The sequence below is a fragment of the Solanum pennellii genome, chromosome 9 (genome assembly GCF_001406875.1).
Source record: "Solanum pennellii chromosome 9, SPENNV200".
Taxonomy (NCBI): domain Eukaryota; kingdom Viridiplantae; phylum Streptophyta; class Magnoliopsida; order Solanales; family Solanaceae; genus Solanum; species Solanum pennellii.
In genome coordinates this window covers 60,040,299-60,061,796 of record NC_028645.1, presented here as the reverse complement: position 1 = coordinate 60,061,796, position 21,498 = coordinate 60,040,299, and the positions used below count along the sequence as shown (strand labels likewise).

General features: G+C 36.1%; 1 protein-coding gene across 5 annotated transcripts; it reads right to left on the bottom strand.

Moving 5' to 3' along the window:
• Positions 1-1,874: 1,874 nt before the first annotated feature.
• Positions 1,875-14,828, bottom strand: LOC107029137 (protein FAR1-RELATED SEQUENCE 2-like). Of its 5 annotated transcripts, none has more exons than XM_027911833.1 (4): positions 14,529-14,828; positions 12,014-12,465; positions 2,571-2,784; positions 1,875-2,269 (listed from the first exon to the last, which is right to left on the bottom strand). In XM_027911833.1, the coding sequence occupies exons 1-3, from the start codon at positions 14,656-14,658 to the stop codon at positions 2,581-2,583; spliced, it is 786 nt and encodes a 261-aa protein (XP_027767634.1). In that variant the 5' UTR covers positions 14,659-14,828; the 3' UTR covers positions 1,875-2,269; positions 2,571-2,580. The 5 variants fall into 5 exon arrangements, with proteins under 5 accessions (XP_027767634.1, XP_015085949.1, XP_015085951.1 ...); XM_015230463.2 differs by having other exon boundaries at positions 12,014-12,438; XM_015230465.2 differs by having other exon boundaries at positions 12,014-13,377; positions 14,529-14,667.
• Between the last annotated feature and the right edge of the window lie 6,670 nt (positions 14,829-21,498).

Below are 21,498 nucleotides of genomic sequence, written 5' to 3'. Positions count from 1 at the left end.
TAAAGTTATAAATATTTTTTACACGCTCTAATGCACTTTTTTTCCCCTTTCCTTTTTGAACAATATTTTTACCGAAATCCATATTAAAAAATTAAACGTGAGATTATATATAATACGAAAAATGTAATGCAAATAATAAATCACAAAATAAATAAATAATTATTTAAATATAAATGAAACGTAAAATAAAAGTTGGAACGAATTTACCGAACGTCTACTTAAAAAAGTAGACGTTTATGACCGCCGAAAGCCGAAAGCCGAAAGTGGAAAGTTGAAAATTGAATTTTGAAGCTCCAAATCTAATTTCCAAAGACCAAATGAGGCATTACCGGAATTTAAGATATTATATATTATAGATTTAGAGATTAGAGAGTAGAGAGTTGAGAGAGTAGAAGATGAATAGATAATTTTGTGATTTAAAAGAATGAAAATTAGGGGTATTTATAAGTAAAAAAAATGGGTTAAAGTGTAATTTTTAAAACTTTAGGGTATTAAAAAAGTTTGGGGTGGGGTAGGACTCCTATTGGCTGAAATTTTACTCAAATAGCCGTTGGGGAGGCCCACTAGCCGTTACCGGCTATTAACAGATACATTTTTTTAAAAAAAATTAACCGGATCGGACCGGTAATTTTCGAAACCGGAAAATACCGATAAATAACGATTTCCGTCCCGGAACCGAAAAGAACCGGTCCATACCGGTACTAACCGGTACCGAATCGAAACCGAACCGGACCAGGACGGTAACCGGGAAATACCGGTTCCGCTGCCACCCTTATTTGTCACTGCAATAACTTATTACTAGTTTTTAAAGTTTCAACTCGAGCCTTGTGGATAGGATGTACCAATATCTTTTCATTCTCAATTGATGCATGCATGTAGGATCCTTAAGAGTCTAGATATAGTGTATTTTCATGAAATTCAACACAAATTTGACTATTTAAAAGAGTAAAGGTTCAAGCAAAATAACTTAAATCACAGGTCTGAGAAGCGAAATAACATCCAAAGCCACTTAGGTTGAAAGACACCGCTACAGTCAATCCAATTGTTCTAGCAAAATAACTATCTTTCATGAAAATACAGCAAAAAGCGAAGATGACTAACAAGATCAGAATCGAAGAAAATTATCTTACCTTTACTTACTTCGAAACCAGTGGAGACACCACAAGGCTCGAACTATCATGAGGAATTCTGATGTAGTCTTTGACCCCATTTACCTACATAACCCATAAATCCTTTCAATTTCTCCGATTACTACAACATTCAGAAAGATCACTTCCCAACACTCTCAGAGTCAAACTGAAATTTCTTTTTCCATAGCAGGGTTGCTCCAGCTTTCCTCACTTCTCATCGGCCAAATCAGTAGACACATGAGAATGAGGACCCCCAACAGTAACCCAATGTAGCTTCCCGTTATCCAACTTTAGCCAATTAATAGTCTAACATAACACCCTGGAAATCATCAACTTAAACAATATATGTAACAACTATAACCACCCTCAATCACATAAAAATACAAATTACCTTGTAGTCATCATGAAACTTATCATTATCCAAAACTTAAACAATATATGTCACAGCTATAAAAATACTTTTTGAATGTGCTTGCTCTCCAGAAACAAAAGGTGGTTCTGCTGTCTAGTGCGCATTATGTGCTCCACTTCAAGGATAGTTAGCCTTGACAATTTCCAAAAAGCATAAAACATGTTAATACGGGAAAAATTCAGATGAGGGATTTTAAGGCCAGTAAGTTTTTAATTCTTGATTTTGTCAGTAGTACTGATGTGGATAACCACACACATCTTAAGGTTTTGAATTTATTATATTCTTAACTTTTAACCTGAATGCAAAAATATTTGTGTAGCAAAGAACAAACATTCAAAAATATGCAAGAAAATGCAACTGCTCAGATCACTCTGACGGATGATTCCCATACACTCATAGCATTCAAATATGTACACTTCACTGGGAAGGCGACAAACTACTTCTATTATCCCGTCAAATGGAACTTTACATGTACACTCAGCATCAATAAAAAGAAATCTCCATTCAGCGTTCACACATTGCCTCATTTTTATCATAAACCATGGTAAACTAATATTGTTTGGTATAAGCATCATGCGTGAGTAATTCTTTTTCAGTGCCGTCTATTTCCTCCAAAACGGTCTGATGCACCATAACTTGTGGAAATACAGATCAACAATCTCCCATTCTCTGCTTGATGCATCATCCTACAGTTGCTCATACGAGAACAACTAAGTTGCTGCTTCAGCTGCAATTTTTGAACAAGTAAAGAGAAATAAAATTCTTAGTAGGTTGATTACCACAATACTAACCAGCTTTCATTGAATACTACATAAATTTGAACTGACAAGCAGGAAGCTACACAACATTGTGAAATAAATGGCAGTAACATTAGATGAACAAAATGTAACTTAAGATTCCAACAGAAAATGTCTTTTCCAGTTTCTCCTTCTTGTTGTCCTACTTTTCCAGTATAGAAAAATTAGGCTAAATCAAATGTTTGTCAAGCTAGAATAAGAAATCTGACATATAAGCACCTAAATACTTACTTAGGCATGGCTACTTGCTATTTGGTTGCTTTTGAACTTCTGCTTCTACTTCTTTTACATTGTTAACGGCAACTTGAATTTTCTTCGACAAAAGCTCCATCTGCTGCTCAACATTTTCCAAAAAAGTAACTAGTTGCTCCCTGTAAAGGTCACATAATTTATCCTGATGCTCCAACTCCATAGACAGTTCTTGGATTCTCCTGTCCTTTTTATCCTACAAGAGAAAATCAAAGGCAGTTATTTCAGAGATCATTAGGAATTACAGGCCCAGTTTTGGTCACATGAAGACGACATACACTTTCAAATATCATTAATTGACAAGGCTTGAGATCCTTAGAGGGGCACATGCTTTAGCCACCGATTTCCTATGGGATCCCAACATTAATTAGTTCTTTAAGCTTCTTCTGATATTTTTCTAGAAGTAATAAGAGGAAATTCATAATAGTGTTTGGCTACCTAATAATGGAGTTCATGAGGCTTAGGCCACAATCAACACATGATAGTAGAAGAGCAAATCCTACATTGTTTACTGAGATTATAGCAAGAAAGCACAAATGAACAAGCACATCACCAGCTAATAATGAGTCCAGATTAGTAGGATTTGCAGGACAATGTACACGGAAAGAAATAGGTGAGACACCAATTGCTGTAAATAACCAAGTCCCAGCGGAAGCCAATGGAATAGTGACTACAAGCCCAGTTGCAGTCCAAGTGTTTGATAAAATTGCCCTAAAAGCAAAACAAAAGAAGGCAGAGCAACAATGGATGTATGTGGAACTGGATGTTAGTGGGAAAGGCAGTTCAAACCCTCCTAGTAGCAGCAGGAAATTTTGGGCTGAGATGGTAGAAGAGGAAATGGGAATGCCCGAATGGAAGAGATCAGTATGGGATGACTTTGACAGTGGTGAATGCAGGATTCCAACTGGACTAGTGTGCTATGTTTTGGGTGCCCACCCTCCATTTAATGTTTTGAAAGGGTACATTCAGAGACTGGGGTACATGGAATTAACAAAGTTGTGATGTTGAAGAATGGGGTAGTCCTTGTCAGGTTTGATACAGCAGTGGGTATAAATGAGGTGATCCAGGGAGGAATCTATACTTTTGATAACAAGCTTTTTATTATAGAGGCTTGGACTCCTGATGTGGAATTCTCTAGAGATGGAATTGTACACTATTCATATTTGGATAAAACTGCCAGGACAAGATTTCAAGTACTAGAGTCGGAAAGGATAAAGTAAGATTAAGAGTTTGGTTGGGAAACCACCAATAGTAGATCAGAGTACAGAGAAGAAGACTGGACTAAATTTTGAGGTGGGTACGGATACAAGTTTGCCAGATAATATAATGTTTAGGAATGAGGCAATCTGACAGAGAAAAAAGTATCCTATGAATGGAAGTCTGCATTATGTAAGCATTTTTGAGAAATATGATCACTCGGCAAATGTATGTAGGAAGAAAAAAGTGGAGAAGCCAGTGGTGGAAAGAAAAGATCAACAACAAAAGGAGCTGCAAATACCCAAGGGATCCATACAAGCCAATGCTAACTCCTCGCTGCCAGGAAGAGCACGTGTTAATGGGGAACAAACCAGAATAAGGTCAATTCACCAAGTGGGAATCCAATACTAGGTTGCCCCCTCTGATAAAAGGCAATCTGGTCGTGAAAACTGGGTTACCCAACTAAGAACCCGTTTGGATTGGCAAAAAAAATAGTTTTTAAGTCAAAAATGAAAAGTCGAACTTAAATGACTTTAAAGTCAGACCTACTTTTGGTTTTTGACTTATTCGAAATCATTTCAAACTCATTTAAGTCATTTTTGACCTTGCCAAGCAATTCCTAACTTACTTTAAAGTTATTTTTAACTTATTTTAAGTTATTTTTATATTTTTGCCGAACACTTCCAGAAATCAACAACTGACTTAAAAATAGGTTCGATCAACTTTTAACCCAATCCAAACACCCTCTAAAATTTGGGAGGAGTACAGATTTGCAATACAAAAAATCAGGAGATTACTAGCTTAAATATATTTCAGGTGTTAAACCAACAAGCCACTTCATTGGTACATCCGAGTCCAGAATCTGTTGGAAATGTTGGACAGAAGACCATCCCATCTTCTGGGGATGGTTAGCATCCTAAGTTGGAATGTTTTTTGAGATAAAGGTAACTGAGTATTCACAAAAGGCTCATCATCAAATAAATGATGAGTATAGGTCACTTACAATCTCCTCAGAGCATATCAAACTACCCTACAGGAGATTACAAATTATCTATAAAGTTCTCATAAAGTTTATATCCCCCATCATGTCTTGTTTACACCAAAAATACAAAAGACTAACACTATTCATTCTAATTTTCTGGTTGTTGTTCCTCTTATCCTCAAAGTTGGAATGTTAGGGGGCTAAATGCCCCTAATAAGCAGAAGATCCTATTTGCAATGAGGAAAGAGTTGGTGTAATTGGGTTGTTAGAAACGAAAGGAAAACAGAATAGAGTAGAACAATTAGCTAATAAACTGTTTGGGGGATGGAAAAACCTTACTATTTGGGACATCACTATAATGGTAGAATATGGATTACTTGGAAACCAGGGTTTTATCATATAGTTCCAATTAGAATGAATGCTCTTACTTGTGAAGTGTGTTACGTGCCTCTAGAAGTATCCTTTTTAGTAACATTTGTATATGCATTTAATACCAAGGAAGAAAGGAAGAGTCTATGGGAATACTTGTTGCAAATGAATGGCCAAGAAGGCTTGGTTGATCTTAGGAGATTTTAACTCTGTACTTGCAACTGAAGATAGTATTGGAGGAAATCCTGTGGCATGGGCTGATCAGGTGGTTAATTTTGCAAATTGTATAGATGAGTGTGGAATGATCCAACTGTCTTACCAAGGGGGGAGGTACACCTGGAATGATAAAAGTGGTATGACAGAATATTCTCCAAGATAAATTGGGTGTTTATCAATCAAGAGTGATTAGAGACAACACCCTGAAGTAGAACTATTTTAGTACATGAGGGGATCAGTGACCATTGCCCTGCCAAAGCAACACTAGAAGATGAGAACCATACAAGGCTAAATACATTCCAGTATTGTAATGTTTGGGGCCAGCACCCTCATTTCCAGAATGTTGTGAAAGAAGGATCGGACATGCCAATATGTTTGAGATAATAATATAGATACTTGCATGATGTTATTAAGCATAGAATGCTTAAGCAAGCAACAACTCAGTTGAAGGAGGATCAAGGTAACTGGCAGAATGACCTGACCCTGACACTATCGCAAACATATTTGTGTCTTACTGAAAGGACCTATTATGGAAGAAGGAACCACATAGAAGGAAGGCTAATAAGTATCTCATGCAAAATGGTAATGTCCTCACAATAGAACACCAGATTAAGCTTTTGGCTCCATTCCCTGAAAAGGATGTATAAACAGCAATGTTCTCTATTGATAGTCCACGCCCTGATGGTTATGGAGCTGGTTTCTTCAAGTCTACTTGGAATATAGTTGGGAAGGACATTACAGAAGTTGTTTAGGAATTTTTTTAGAATGGGAAATCGCTTAGACAACTTAACTCCACTAATGTTGCTCTCACTCCTAAAGTTGATAGTCCAGAGTTGGCAAGTCAATACATGCCAATATCTTGTTGCAATGTGGTGTATAAATGCATTTCCAAAATGATTTGTAGCAGACTGAAGGAATAATTAGACATATTGTAGCAAACTACCAAGCTGCTTTTGTCCAGGGCAGATCCATGCTTCAAAATATACTAATTCGTCATGATCTACTTAGGCATTATAATAAAAAGACTACTCCTGGATGTCTAATGAAAATAGATCTTAAGAATGCCTTTGATATGGTGAGCTAGGAATTTTTAGAGGAGGCACCGGTAAGATAAGGTTTTCCTACTAGATTCATTCAATGGATCGGGGTGTATGTTACTTCTACCAAGTTTACAGCGAAGATCAATGGTGAAGGACATAGTTACTTTGAAGGTAAAAGAGGACTCGGACAGGGGCCTACATCACCATTATAATTTGTTCTAGTGATGGAATACCTTCCAAGAATATTAAAGTGTATGAGCTTCTTACCAACATTCAGATTTCATCCAATGGGTCAGCAACTGCAGTTAACTCATCTAATTTTTGCTGATGATCTAATGATTTTCTACAAAGGTGAAATTAACAGTCACCCGAGTTAAGGAGACATTGGAGCATTAGTGCAAAACTAGACTGGTGGCAAATGTTGATAAATCAAAGTATCGTCCTAGCTGGTATGGGGATCAGATGAAAGAGCAGTTAATCAGCCTGATTGGATTCACACAGGTGTATTTCCTACAAGATACTTGGGCTGCCCTTGACTTCAAGAGGTGGAGCAAGATGGAATGTCAAGCTTTATAGATAAGATTACTGGAGAATCAAGACTACTTATGCAAGGCAATTATCCTATGCAGGAATACTACAGGTGCTCCTAGAATTGCTTTTCTCCATTCATAGCTTTTTAGGGGTCTATGTTCATCTTGCCTCAAAGAGTTGTGAAAGACGTTGATAAGAAATGTAGGGAGTGTCTTTGGGGGACTACAAGTCTACAACAGACAAAAAGAAGTTAGTATTAATATATTCTGATAGAGTTTGTGTACCAAAGAAATATGGAGGTCTTAACATTAAGGGATATGGGAATTGGAATGTAGCTTCAATGGGGAAATCGCTCAGGCAGCTTGCCCCAAAGGAAGACTCGCTATGGGTAAAATGGGTACATGGAGTCTACATTAGGACAAATATCAATAGCTGGAATCCCAAGGCTCCTTTGGATAGTAGCTGGCACTGGAGAAAATTAAATTCACTAAAAGACAGAATGAGAAAGTGGTATGAACAAACATGATACACAACCTCACTGCAAAAGGGACTTATTCTATATCTGGGAGCTACATGGCACTAGGTGGGGATCAGGTGAAGTGTGATGTTGCTGAGCTTGTCTGGAATAGTGTCTCTCCTCCCAAGCATAGATTTATTATGTGGCTTGTTGTGCATCAAGTACTTCTAACTAAAGGAAGGCTAGCGCATATGAATGTATATGTTGAAGATATGTCATGTAGCTTGTGTGATACACAAGATGTGGAAACTAGTCAACATTTGTTCAAGGACTACCTCTGGTTCAGATTAGCAAGAGATGAAGTACTCCAATATTTGGCATTACTCTACCATCTGGGGAAGTCAAACAGGTTATGGATATGATCATGAGACGGCATTGGAAGAAATTCAAGAAAGAAATAGTGGCAGCTATTATGGGAGGATTAATATATCACAATTGGAGGGTTAAAAACTAGACATTATACAAAGGTCTTGCGGTACAAAGAAGTGAAGTTCTAGAGCAAATCAAACTGGAAATTGTAAACAAGATAGAGTTTTTTAAATATTCAAAGTGTGCTCATAGGAGTAGGAATTTTTGGCAAAAATTTTGTACCTAGTTATCTGTTTTTCCAAGGCCCGAGGATCATCACTATTGGAAATGGACGAGGTGCTCTTAGCTTGTATTTGTTCTTGATTGTTAATGGTAATTTTACAATGTTACCGGAAAAAAAAAACAAGATAAAGAGTAATTAAGAGACCGGTAGCTTTTTTTTTGACGAGGAATAAGAAAAGAGTAGGTTGCTCTAGTAGTGGTGTCAAATACTTTTCTTTTCAAATCTCCCCTTAAGAGACCAGTAGCTTTTTTTTTTTGACGAGGAATAAGAAAAGAGTAGGCTGCTCCAGTAGTGGTGTCAAATACTTTTCTTTTTCAAATCAGCCCTTCGACCTTTTCAGTGACAACATCCTTCTCTTACCTTTTTTAAGACAAAAAAAATAGCAAATTTGGATAGGTTCTTAGGAGTAAATTATGGAAGATTTCTCCCCCCTCCCATGGGAGGAGACATGATTTCATCTTCTTTTGCTAGAACGGATAGTATAGCTGCACTAGTCTCCCACAATGAACGAGTGTAAAGTAATCATCGTGAAGACAAGTTATATGAATAGATAAAAGTGTAAGGTGTAAAAGTCACACATTCCATAAAGTCTCTCCCCAGCATTCTATTTCTAACATAGTAATGCAATGAGGTCAAGTAATAGCCTCTACACAGTTACCAGCAACTTCAGGGAGAAAGAAAGATCTTTGTCGAGCAATTTTCCTAAGACCATGAGTGTTATTTCAGTTGTCCTCTATTATCATGAGCATTGTGCACAAACAAGCACCACCAAAAGCTCAAGTATTGTTCAGCAAGCAAAGCCCCGCCAGTGATACCGGAAAAGAAGTCCTCACACACTCTCACGCACCAAACAGAAGCACATTTTCAGCAAGATCTATCACGGGCCAAGTGTGAGTCAATTTATGGACACTTTCAAATCAGCAAGATCTATCTCAGTACAGTCAAGTTTGCAATTTCGGTTAACAGTTCACCAGCATGTTTCTTCTCCTCTAAAAGGAGTTTGAGACAAGGGATTCCCTGTCACCTTTTTGGTTCATATTAGCAATGGAGGGGATGAATGATAAACTTCAGAATGCTTGAGTTGAGGGTTGGAATAGGGATTTTGAGGTAAATTCCAGGGTAGACAGCAACACGGAAATATCCCACCTACAATATGCAGATGACACTTTGATATTTTGTGATGCAGATTTGGAACAATTGAGGGTATTGAGAGTTATCTTCTTCATTTTTTTTAGGCAATTTCTGGGCTACGGGATAGAGCTTCATCTATCTAGCAAATAGAGTGGAAGAGATTCAGATGCTAGCGGACATTCTGGGAGGTAAAGTATGAGAACTACCAAGTGTGTACTTAATTATGCCTCTAGCTGCAAAAAGCAAATCTATGGGAATATGGAGGAGAAATGTGAAAAGAGAAGTGAAAAATGCAACATTTGTCTTTCTTTTCGTTTTTGGGGGGTGGAGGAGAGTCGACACTCATTAACAGTGTGCTAGATGCTTTACCTACATATATGATGTCATTATTTCCAGCCTCTGTTAGTGCGATAAAGAGAATTGACACTTCAAGAAATAACTTCTTCTGGCAGGGAAACAGTGATGAAAAGAAGTTTCATTTAGTCAAATGGGATATCATGATAAGAAGCAAGAAAGAGAAAGGAATGAGTATAGGGAATTTAAAGGCTCAGAACCAGAGTTTAATGCTGAAATGGCTTCGGAGATATGCTTCAGAAGAAGAACCTATGTCGAAGAAAGTTATTTAGAAGAAATATGGGGAAGAGGGTAGTTAGACCACAAACCCAGTAACCACTCCCCATGGTTGCAGTGTTTGGAGAGATCCATCAGGAATCTATGGACAAAGACGAGGAACAATACAGAACAAAGAGTGGGAAATGGTATAAGATCTCCTTCTGGTAAGACAACTGGATTGAACAAAGTGTATTACAACAATTGTTCACAAACATTTACACTCTATGCCAACAACAGGAAGCAACAGTGGCTGAAGCTTGTTTTAATCGAAGGTGGAATCTAACTTTTAGAAGATCTCTAAATGACTGAGAAATAGAGAGAATAAAAGAGTTTTACCATACTCTAAATCAGTTCAAGGGGGTCACTGAAAATGCAGATACTTTGGTATGGCAAGTGAACTCCCAAGGAATTTCTTAAGTGGTTTAGGCTCAAGAATTTGGGCAAAGTCAATAAACAAGTGGGTTGTCGGCCATGGAAAATGATCAGGAAAGAAAAGATTCAATTGAAAGTAGCTTGTTCTCCTGTCTGGTGGCCAATGAAGCAGTATTGACACAGGAGAAGTTGAATATGAGGGATTGAACCTATGTCCCAGATGTTATTTGTGTAGGAACAAGCAGAGACAGCCAACCATTGCTTTCGGCACTGCAAATGGACACAACAGATCTGGAGAATTTTCATTAACCCAAGGGGAATCAAGTGGGTGATGCCAGGAAACACAAAGGGGCTTCTTCACAGTTGGGGAGAGATGGTATTTGTCCAATCAGAAGGAGAGATGGAGGGTTGTGCCAGCATGTATCAGGTGGACTATGTGGAAAGAGAGAAATCAGAGGTGTTTTGAGGACAAGTGGTGCAACATTCAGAAGATGAAGATGAATTGCCTAGCTCTATGCTAATTTTGGTGTAAACAGGAATATCTAGTACAAACAGAAAATATTTTTGATGTTTTAGACAGCAGGTAAGAAGCATCATAGGAAGTAAGGCTTCTAAATTTTGTGGTTTTCTAACTTTAGGGGACTATATATCTTGGTATAGTACACCTGATAATATATAGAATGTTACCATTTAATAAAAAAAAGAAGCATGAAAAATGATCTCCTCAGAGTTACCTAACTACTCAAGATCTGATACACTTGCCACATAAACGTAACAACAGCAATCATTATCCACAGCAGAGAAACTAACTTGATTGAGAGGCTTCTTGAATCTACTCACACTAGGTCTTATATGAAGAATGTCAAACAAACTCAATAGAAAAGCATATGGTCATGGAAACTAACTTGATTGAGAGGCTTCTTGAATCTACTTACACTAGGTCTTATATGAAGAATGCACACGAACTCAAAATAAAAGCATATGGTCATGGAAGAATTATTTATCTCAACTCCTAAGTCAGTCAATCGAAAGTGATTGTTAAATGTCAAACTTTGTCTAAAGCCCCTCAACTGTGAAGTTCAAACTCAGCAGAACCAATTAAAAGCAATGAAGTTGCTTGGATTATGTTCTTGGCCAACAATAGGTCGTCCATGAAAAGGATGTCTATTCCTCCTCCTTTCTTTTTACCCCTACAGCCAGGCTAGATAACAAAAAACATGCTTTACTCAGATTGTTAATCAAAGTATCCGCAAATTGAAACTAACTGTCGCAAAAGGCAACAGAAAGGCCAACTAAATCAGGAAAACTACACTCGCCAATAAAATATGTTAGAGGCTTTCAGATTGACCAGATTAGAAAATGAATGAGTGAAAGGAAATTACCCATTACAGATCTTAAGATTAAAGATGGAAGAAACTGTATCTGGCGCCTGGACCACTTAACAAGAGAAACTGCAATAAAATAAATGGCCAGGCCAATATGTTTTCCTTTATACTGCTTCTAAGCTGTATGTATCTAAATGGAAATCAATGATTACACAGAGGACGTTATGGACAATATAACTCAAGATGGACGATAGAAAAACAGAGTAACTGGTAAAGCTAATTGATTACTTATCAATCACCCAACCTCCTATTTCCTAGTCTATATGATAGGAAGGCGGTAGCAGCTAGACTAGATGAGTTATTCCATCCCAGGCAAGAGAAGATCTGAGAATGAAAGCAGATCTGCATAAGCTTTTCACCTAAGAATTTGTGCTCTAAATATCTTTCATGAGGTAATACAGAGTAAATTGACTTGAAAGATTGAACTCAAAACAAAAAAAAGTAAGCTTAAAATGAACCATACAGAGAATTTCTTGATTACCATTGCATTACCAGAAGAACAGCCAGAAGGCACCAATTGATGGGTATGCTCCTTAACGAATCTCGTCACAACCCACTTATCAGATTTGTTAACCTTTACCAACATCATTGCCTTGCACCCTTCTCGTGTGCTGGTGCGTGCTTTTCGGGGTGGTCCATGATGGTTTTTCATTTTCACATAATAGCCCTGCTTGTTACATGAAAGTCGTCGTGAAAGGATTCTCTTGTCAACTTCTGAACGCCGGCACTGATCAATGCGCATGATAAACCCAACACGCCTAGCATAGTAATCATAAAATTCCTTGGCAGCATATTCCGACTCGAACTCCATCCCGATAAATGGTTCAGGAACCACATTGTCTTGACATACAACGGACTGACTTTCAGCAGAACAATCTATAGTAGTAACTCCAGCCTTTAAGTCCACTGCCACACCAAAATGATGCGTATCACCTAAGAAGACCATCAAGACATGACTCTGTCGCAGTGTTGTGAAAAGCGCGCTTCAAAGCGAGGCGACCCTTGTGCGCTTTTTTATCTTGAGGCGAGGCGATCTGAAAAAAGCTCTCGCTTCAGATGAAGAAGCGAGAAGCGACCCTAAGGCAAAAGCGCAATAAAGCGCGCTTTTATAAAAAAAGCGACAATTAGGGTTTTTTTAAAAAAAATTAGGTTTTTTTTTAAAAAAATATCTGAAATATAACCTTTTCTCTCCTCACGACTCTTTCCCTTCTTTCTCTCCTCGCGACTCTTCTTTCACAATACTTCTTTCCCTTCTTTCTCTCCTGACGATCTCGACTGAGGCTGCCTCTCTCTTCAACCTCGACCGCGACTGCAGGTAACTTTTTGTTCATCTCTTTTTTAGCTAATGTTTATTAGTTCATCTCTATGAGTTTCTTTTCTCCTGAAATATACAATCTTCGCCTGTGCTTCATCTCTTCATCTCTCTGAGTTTCGACTACTCTAGTTTTTTCTACTTCTTCTCTTCTTTTCTTCATCTCTGCTGCCTGCTCTGTTTCTAATTACTGACTGCTGCCTCCTCTTCTTTTTTTTCAATTCTTTTGCTTTTATTTATTTATTTTGTGATCAGTCTAGCAGCCTTGTTGAAGAATAGGAGTTTGAATCTTTGTGATTTAATTATGTTTTTAATTTTTTGCTTTATATGTTATGACTTATGAGTATTTTTGCCTATGTAATTTCTTTCAATCTAAGACTATATTACCTCTATTTAGTTATTTAATATTTTTTTATTTTTATACTAAATGTCGCTTTTTTTTTTTAAAAGCGCGCGCTTCGCTTCACGCTTCTCGCTTCTGTGAAGCAAGCCCTCGTCGCTTTTTTCCGCTTCTCGCTTCCCAAAACACTGCTCTGTCGATAAATCAAACAATAAAAATCACACAGAAGTAATGAAAATTATATAAAAAAAAATGTCTTCTCCAGTAGAGGATCAGTGGCTTTTAGTTTGGTGCGAGGTATAGGTATAATAATCCCAAGATCAAATGCAGGACTATTTTGTCCCGTGTTTAGTAGGAGATATGAGGCGGTTATGAGATTATTTATGCCAACATTTATACTAGGGGTGTCAAAAATGAACCCAAACATAGGTAACCCGTCCAACCTGCCAACAATTTTAAGGGTTGGGCTTAAGATAATTTGAATTGGTTCAATCTCAACTCATTCAAGCTTTCTCATTTGAAGAGAATTCTCAATTGAGCTCAATTCAATCTCCAATTTCAACCCGTTTTAAAACTTTTTATAAAGATATGTTCCTATATCGAACGTATGAATTATAATCTATTTAACATCTTTTAGAATTTATCTATCGATTTGTTACTTTTTAAACAAAAAATTTTTGAGCGGAAATTCAAATTGAGATTATAAAAGTTAAATATCAATATATTAAATTATAGAGATTAATCGGGTCAAATTGGGCATGTCAAGTCCCAACCCATTTTTTAGCCCATTTGAGTCCAACCCATTTGAGCCCAAAGTAAACTTGGGTGGGTCAAGACCCAACCCAATTTCTATTCAACCCATTGTAATATTTTCAATTTCAACCCAACCCGCTCATTTGACACCCCTAATTTATACCATAGTAATGAATAAGTTATATCAATATAGATGATGGAATAACCCAAAAAATCTTATACCGGTATAATAATCCCGGATAAATTGTTCTCAACCGAATAAAGTACCTCCTACCAAACAACTTATTAGAAGCATTTATCTCCCCATCCACGTATATGTCCCCATTGCCCAGGGGAACTAAGAATACAACTGCTGGCCAAAAACACTCAACTGTACACGGAATCGAATCACGAAATATGCATGTTCGTGAATTAAAGACCACGCTGCACAATTGCTTTCCCTAGGAAATTGAATTTCTAGCTTAGAGCTTTTACTTAAACACCCACTTCCATTGAACAACTGCATAACAATTATGAGATTTTTTTTCGATCTTGTTAGTATTAAGTTAACTACTTCAGTGCTTAAATTAATAATTCAAGAGTCAAACTCACTTGTATGGACAGCGGAGGCCGCCTTTGATGTTCCGCTAGGGACCAAATTTTGTGGGTTTAGGGCCGTTGAAGCTTTAATTCGGATTTCAGACGTTTCTTCTCCCAAATCAGGCTCTTCTTCTTCAAACATACATTGCTCATTGGCACGTCAGAAACAAAAAGTGGAGTATTTACGCAAACGGATGATAAAGGGATAGGTCTCCGGAGAAATAGTACCACCAACGGATAACCCAAATAATTTCAGAAGTGTGTTACTAAATTCGGATTGGGCTCTGAGGAGACCCTAGTTAATGCTCAAAACAGTTTCATTATTGCACATGTTATTACAAATTAAGTGTTATTTATATATAAAAAAGATATAAATAGCCTCTAAATTATAATAATAGATCTAAAATGATCCTTTAATTATACACTTAACAAATTTATTCCTTTAACTAACTATTCAAAAATTTATCTGTTTTGATCTCGTTAACTATACACATGTGATCTTAGTCCCTTAATTATAAATTTTTTGATTTTAGTTTTTTAAGTATTCAAAAACTTATCAGGTTTGGTCTTTTTTCACTTTTTAATACAAATAGTTTAGATTTATATTAACGAAATTCATGCCTCGAGAAATTAAATCATCTAGCAATTTTTTTGTTGTTTCTTTCTCTCCGCTAATTTTCCTTCAAATTTAGCCTTATGCGAAGAACCTTAATCTCAACGATTTAAAATGAAATTCATGAGAAAAGAAATATAGTCATAATTTTATTCAACGGAGAATAAAATGAAGCATATTACTGTTACTAATGACTTGAATATGCTAAACTTTATTACAAAAAAAAAAAAATTATTACTCGTTAAATCCAAAGTTTGTACTTCAACGAATTCATTGAATGGAATTTGTTTAATTTTTCAGAAATTGAAATTCACAAAATGGTAGACTTGCAACTTTTTTAAAAAATTATTAAATAGATCAATTATATTATTCTATTCATTACGTAAAAATAAATTGAGTAAATTAAATAAAATACTTACTAGTTAACATATTCAAGTGCAGATTCAAGTCATTAACAATAATTATAGCTTAATTTTATCCTCCATCGAATAATATTAAGATTTATATCTTATTTCCTCATTAATTTTACTATGAATCGTTGACGTTATTGTTCTTTTCATAAGAGTAGTTTAGGAAAAAAATGATAGGGACGGAGAAATAGCTTTAAAATGAGTTAAAAATTTAATTTCACAAAAATTTCCGTTAATATAAACCTAAGTTATTTTGTATTAAAATGGACAAAGACCAAATCTAATAAGTTTTTAATACTTGAAGACTAAAATCGGTAGGTTTATAGTTAATGAACTAAAACCGATAAGTGCATAGTTAAGGAACCAAAATTGATAAATTTTTGTATAGTTAAAGGACTAGATCCATTTAGTGTATAGTTAAGGGACCATTTTAAATCTATTCCTATAGTTAAGGGACTATTTATGTTATTTTCTTAAAAAAGTACACTAAATAGCCTAAATGCTAAATCATTTTTACCGATGTACTCCATTAATTAATAACTCTAATTATGTCTAACTAGTAAAATTATTCACACGGGATTTTATTACTTAAAATCTATCAATTATTAAAACTAAAACACTATATTATCTTACATACAAGATTACGTAGTAAAAAACATTAATAATTTTAAAGATTATCTTTTTTCTGCAACGATTAACTATTTGATATTTTTGGGGAATCAAATAAGTATCAACATGAGATAATAAATTTTCTAATAAATAAATAATAGTTAGTAAAAGGATACATAAATTTAAAAGACAGAAAAAGTGAATAGATATTCTAATTTTAACGTGTAGAAAGTTCACTCTTACTTTTGCTTTATATATAATATTTTGTTAAAACCCCAAATTCAAAATAGTGCTAAGTAACTATTTTAAGAGGTTGCAGGTGCTAACCCATGGAAGTCACCCACTACCCGTGGATGGGACCATAGACCATAGGTGTGGTCCGTGATTGCTCACCCCAACCTTGGCTCAGAAACCCAGAACCCACGACTTGGTCATGCCACGGTTCATGGTCCAGGATCCGTGGTTCTAACCCCACTTTTCAACTACCTGACCACTAAAGACAGTTGTGCAGGATGGCCCGTAATCCGATCCACGGTCCGTCGGTCGTGGTTATCGGTCAGCAGCTGAGTTATTTCAAGAGGCAGTTGGGTCTTTTCCTAATTAATCTAGCCTAATACTATGTCATTTTTTCCTATGTCTAAGACCCTACATATGTATTTTTGTAACACTCTGAAAGTGCAAGACCTAATCTAGAGTCTCACATGATGAACTAAACCTTAAAACACTGTTTCTAAGCCTAATTTAATATATTAAAACTAGTTAGGAATTGTTAGAGTCAAAACGTCAAGAAACGTCCAATACGTCCAGAAACTAGTGCACTTGAATTAGTAAAATGTCCTTAGATTTTGTGAAGGTTTTGGAGTGTTGTATGAAGTCTAAAACTTGTAGAAATACTTTAAATAAGCAAAATAATGTGTATAGGGTGAAAACGTTCAGGTCTAACCCCCCGAGGATTGCGTCCCCTAAACATGGCACAATGAACTATGGTGAAGTGCCTCCGCGTCGCGGTCTAGGTCTCACATGGACCAAAAATCTTGGTTCGCGTCGCGAACACGTAGTGGACTCTTCTGGTTCAAAAATTAATTCAGATGATCTTTCAGAAACAGCTCCGCGACGCAAACTTGTTTCCCGACGAAAAATCTGAAATTTAGAATTCAATTTTGACTTTATTAAAAGGTCAACTTAAGTGAGGGGTCATTTGGGTATTTCATGGGATGGTTATATATTGATTTTAAATCAATTTTACCTCACATTCACTCACTCAAATCAAATCTTCAAATCAAAATCCAAAAGCTCTCACCTCTCTCTACTTTTTCTCTCTATTCATCCTCCATTAGAAAAACAAGGAAGCTTGAAGAAGAAGACAAAGTCTCCAAGGTTCTTACTCTAATTTTGTGGATAAAGCTTCATTAAGGTATGAATCTTCACTCTTTGGTTTCCTTTCCTAAGAGGTCCCTTCAAAGTTGATTTGTAAATCACCCAATTCCAAGGGTTTTCTTCTCCAAATGGGTTTTCTTCTAAACTTGAAATTGATGGTTGATTATGTCAAATTGTGATTACTCATGGCTAATTAAGTGTAGATATTGAATAATTGATGTTAATGATGGGATTTTTGTGTGGACCATGGATTTTTCTCAATTTCCCCAAATCTTGGATATTGATTATGAATTGATGGGAATTGATGAATGTATTGATTGTTAAACTTGTTTTAACTATCTTGATTCATTTACGGACTACCTAGGGTAATGTATTGTTGCGATTGAATCTAGTTCTTAAAGAATTCATGATGAAACCTATTCCCCTAACCCTAGGTCATGGATTGAAGTTAATTTTGTTAGTGATGATACAATTGACTTAAATCTTGTATAGATTACAATGTATAATGTTATTAAGCCTATTGATGGGTTAATATGGTTGTTTGATGGTAATACCATTGAAAGAGGCTTATGAAGGTGAACTTGTAGACCTTGTGATCTTTAATCCTTACTTTAATTATGGTGCCTTTTACTTGGTGATGATGGTTAATTGAAGTATTACTTGTGATTAGATTACCTAGGAGATGGAATGATGAATGTAATTGAAATGTCTTTGAATATATGACTTGTGAGATTATGATTAAGGTATGATGATATAAGGTTGATTGTGAATCACTTATGTGCCTTATTATGATATGATGATGATTGTGTTAACCTCAATAATGAAGGATTACAATGAAAGGACATTCTCATGCAATTCCTAATGAGCTAATGATTATGCTATACAACGGCGTTAGTCTCCTATGACCTACATTAAGCTATGATAGATTAATAACAACTTAAAGACATTTCAAAAAGGGACTTTAGCTTACCACCGAGTGAACTAATTATGAGAGGTGTCCTTCCCAATGAGGGAAGGTAGGTTCACAATGGTTCTCATGAGATAGAGATTACAAGGCCATGGTGCATAAAGAGGGTCTCAAGCATGTCTCCTAGTTCTTGAACTATTTTGCCCTCGTAGGAATACTAGCTTGTGGATCCACCTAGAATTCTATGTTCATCTTTTGGTTCTACTTTGGCAAGTAGACCACCTTCTTTTGGTGTAGAGTTTCATGACACCGAATTCCACATTTAGCTCATGTGGTATATGTCGGTTAAAACAATTGTTCTCGAAAGTAAAATGAAGTAATAAAGTGAACACTAACTAGGGTAACTTAAGAAGTTTGACTTAGCGTAAGTAGGGGTATGAGACTTTATCTATACATTGCACAAGTTGGCTTTGAGGGAAGTCCTAGGTGGTTGTTTTTATGTTATTATGTATTATGATATATGAAATGTACAATGTTGACTTTATATGATGATATTCTTATATGATGTTGGTTACATTGATGAACATTATATTGGTCTAAATTGTTATATGTGGTGATGACTACCTATGATGATATGTGTTATGAAGCAAGGCATTATTTATGATCTCCTGTCTTGTTTACTTGATTATGTGGGGTTATGGGACTTCACACGAGCATTGCACTTGTAGGCTTGGGATGAAATTGTTGGTAAAAGTTTTGTATGTTGATGATATGACTTATTGAACATGAAATGCTAATATGACATTATGATGATCCTAGTCTTGTATATGATCTCTTGTGTGTGCATAAAGGCTTTCAAAATGACAGCATGCTTCTATAGAAATGGTCCCTTTTTATGCATGTCTTCAAATGGTTTTATGTGCATATATCCATACTTAGTACAAGTGGTGTACTAACCCATATTTCTATGTTTTCTACAAATATGTAGGTTACAACCATTGAGTTCCTAGGAGGACGATTGAAGAAGACTTGGACTCTTTTCTCCAAATGTTGGTAGATCCTCATGTTCGGGGATGTTACCTTTTCTACATTATAGCTTTTAAGTTGTATTGTCTTATATTCATTGTTCATTCCTTTATTATTTGAATATTGATGTAAACCTATGATGGCATAACTTGTATTGTCTATGTCCAATATTTGTACTCGTTTTAGATGGTTCAATATGAGATGAGTATTAGATTAATTCCTACGTATCGATTATGTTGTTTAATGAGAAGCCTATGTAAGCATCCTATATGTGGAGTCTAAGTAAACTCCATATGTAGTATGCGAGGTCTATGTAAACCTCACTGTATAGATATGTATGAAAAGTTTTAATTTTTCCGAATTTTTAACCTATGAAATGTAATGACGAATGCTAAGAGGCTAGTCTTAGTCCTCTCCAAGGACGACGACGACGACGCCGGTTACGTCTAGGGGTGCTCTCCGATTGTGACATTTTTACCCCCAAATTTCTTAATAAAAATCATTCTCTCAAAACTCACCAAAAAGAACAAATCTCAAATATTTCTTCTCTCTAGAAAAAGAAGAAGGAGGGGCAGAGGAGGAGGAGAAATGGAAAAGAAGGAGGAGGAGGAGGAGGAGGAGAAGGAGAGGAGGAGGAGGAGGAGGAGGAGAAGGAGAGGAGGAGGAGGAGGAGGAGGAGAAGGAGAGGAGGAGGAGGAGGAGGAGGAGAAGGAGAGGAGGAGGAGGAGAATAAAAAGCATAAGAAAGAGAAGGAGAAGGAGAAGAAGATGAAGGAGAAGAAGAAGAAGGTGACAAAGGAGAAGAAGGAGGTGGAGGAGGAGGAGGAAGAGAAGAAGAGGAAGAGGAGGACGAAGAGAAGGAGGAGAAGGAGGAGAAGGAGGAGGAGGAGGATGAGTAAGAAGAGAAAGAGGATAAATAAGAAGAACAAGAAGAAGAAGAAGAAGAAGAAGAAGAAGAAGAAGAAGAAGGAGGAGGAGGAGGAGGAGGAGGAGGAGGAGGAGGAGGATTCACCTAGGGTTTCAAGCCAAGTTCTCAATTCCTCCATTGAAGATTAGCAATTGGCTTCAAGGTATGATAGTTTTTATCCATGAATTCCTTCCATTCATGGAGTTCCCAAATCCTTCTACTTCAAAGTAATAATTCCCCAATAGAGTTTTCTTCAATTACCATAGGTTCTTATGATTATTGATTTAAATAATTGAATTATGATCTCTTATGAATGAATTGATAAAATACTAAGGTTTTATGACGTTTTCCCTTATGAACCCATATAATCCCCATATTTTTAAATATGATCATATAATGTAGAATTTTGATTATGAAGGATAAAGTTCTATGAAAGTAAGAATGTAATGAAATAATTACATGAATTTATGATGAAATTCATTTATAATTCATGTTTTCTAAATGTTGATGATTGAAAGTGGGTTTTTAGCCTTGAAAAGTGATTTATGGAATTATGCACGTTTTCATGAGAATTATGTAAATGTTTTAAAGATTCTTTGGGAGTAAAGTATCAATGATGATGACATGTTATTTTGTTGTTGAAAGGATTTCTCGCAAACACATATAACCATGATGCTGAAAAGTTTTCTCACAAAGTAAAAATCTTAAGGTTGGAAGGTTTTCTCACCTAGTTGAATCAAAGATAAGGAGATATCTAATGAAACTTATGTTGGATTGGTAATACGACATGTCCTTCCATGGATGATAAGAACAAGTAAGAGATGACTATTCCGTGGGAATCATGTTAAGCACCAAGAGGATATTGAGATGGAGGCTCTCCCGTTGGTAGAGGTTCGTTTCTAGAAGTAATCTCATTATCCTTTACCTTATGTTCCCCATAGGATGATTGTCTAGATAGATATTTGACACGCTCAAACTTACTTCTCAAATAAGAAGTAAAGCGGTCGCGTCAAGTAAATAACCCAACTAGTGAGGTTGGGATCGTTCCCACGAGAAAAGTAGTCTAGACTTAACTTCAACTTGTTATTACTATTGTTCGGTTGATAACTTCCTTAGAAAGTAAAAACATAAAAA

Bases quoted from the DNA above. Each gene is read 5' to 3' on its own strand.
- LOC107029137 (XM_027911833.1), bottom strand. From the start codon at position 14,658: ATGTTTGAAGAAGAAGAGCCTGATTTGGGAGAAGAAACGTCTGAAATC. The intron at 12,466-14,528 runs GTGAGTTTGACT...TGGTCTTCTTAG, and splicing joins GGCCTCCGCTGTCCATACAA to GTGATACGCATCATTTTGGT. The intron at 2,785-12,013 runs GTAATCAAGAAA...TTTCTCTTGTAG, and splicing joins GTTCTTCTGGTAATGCAATG to GATAAAAAGGACAGGAGAAT.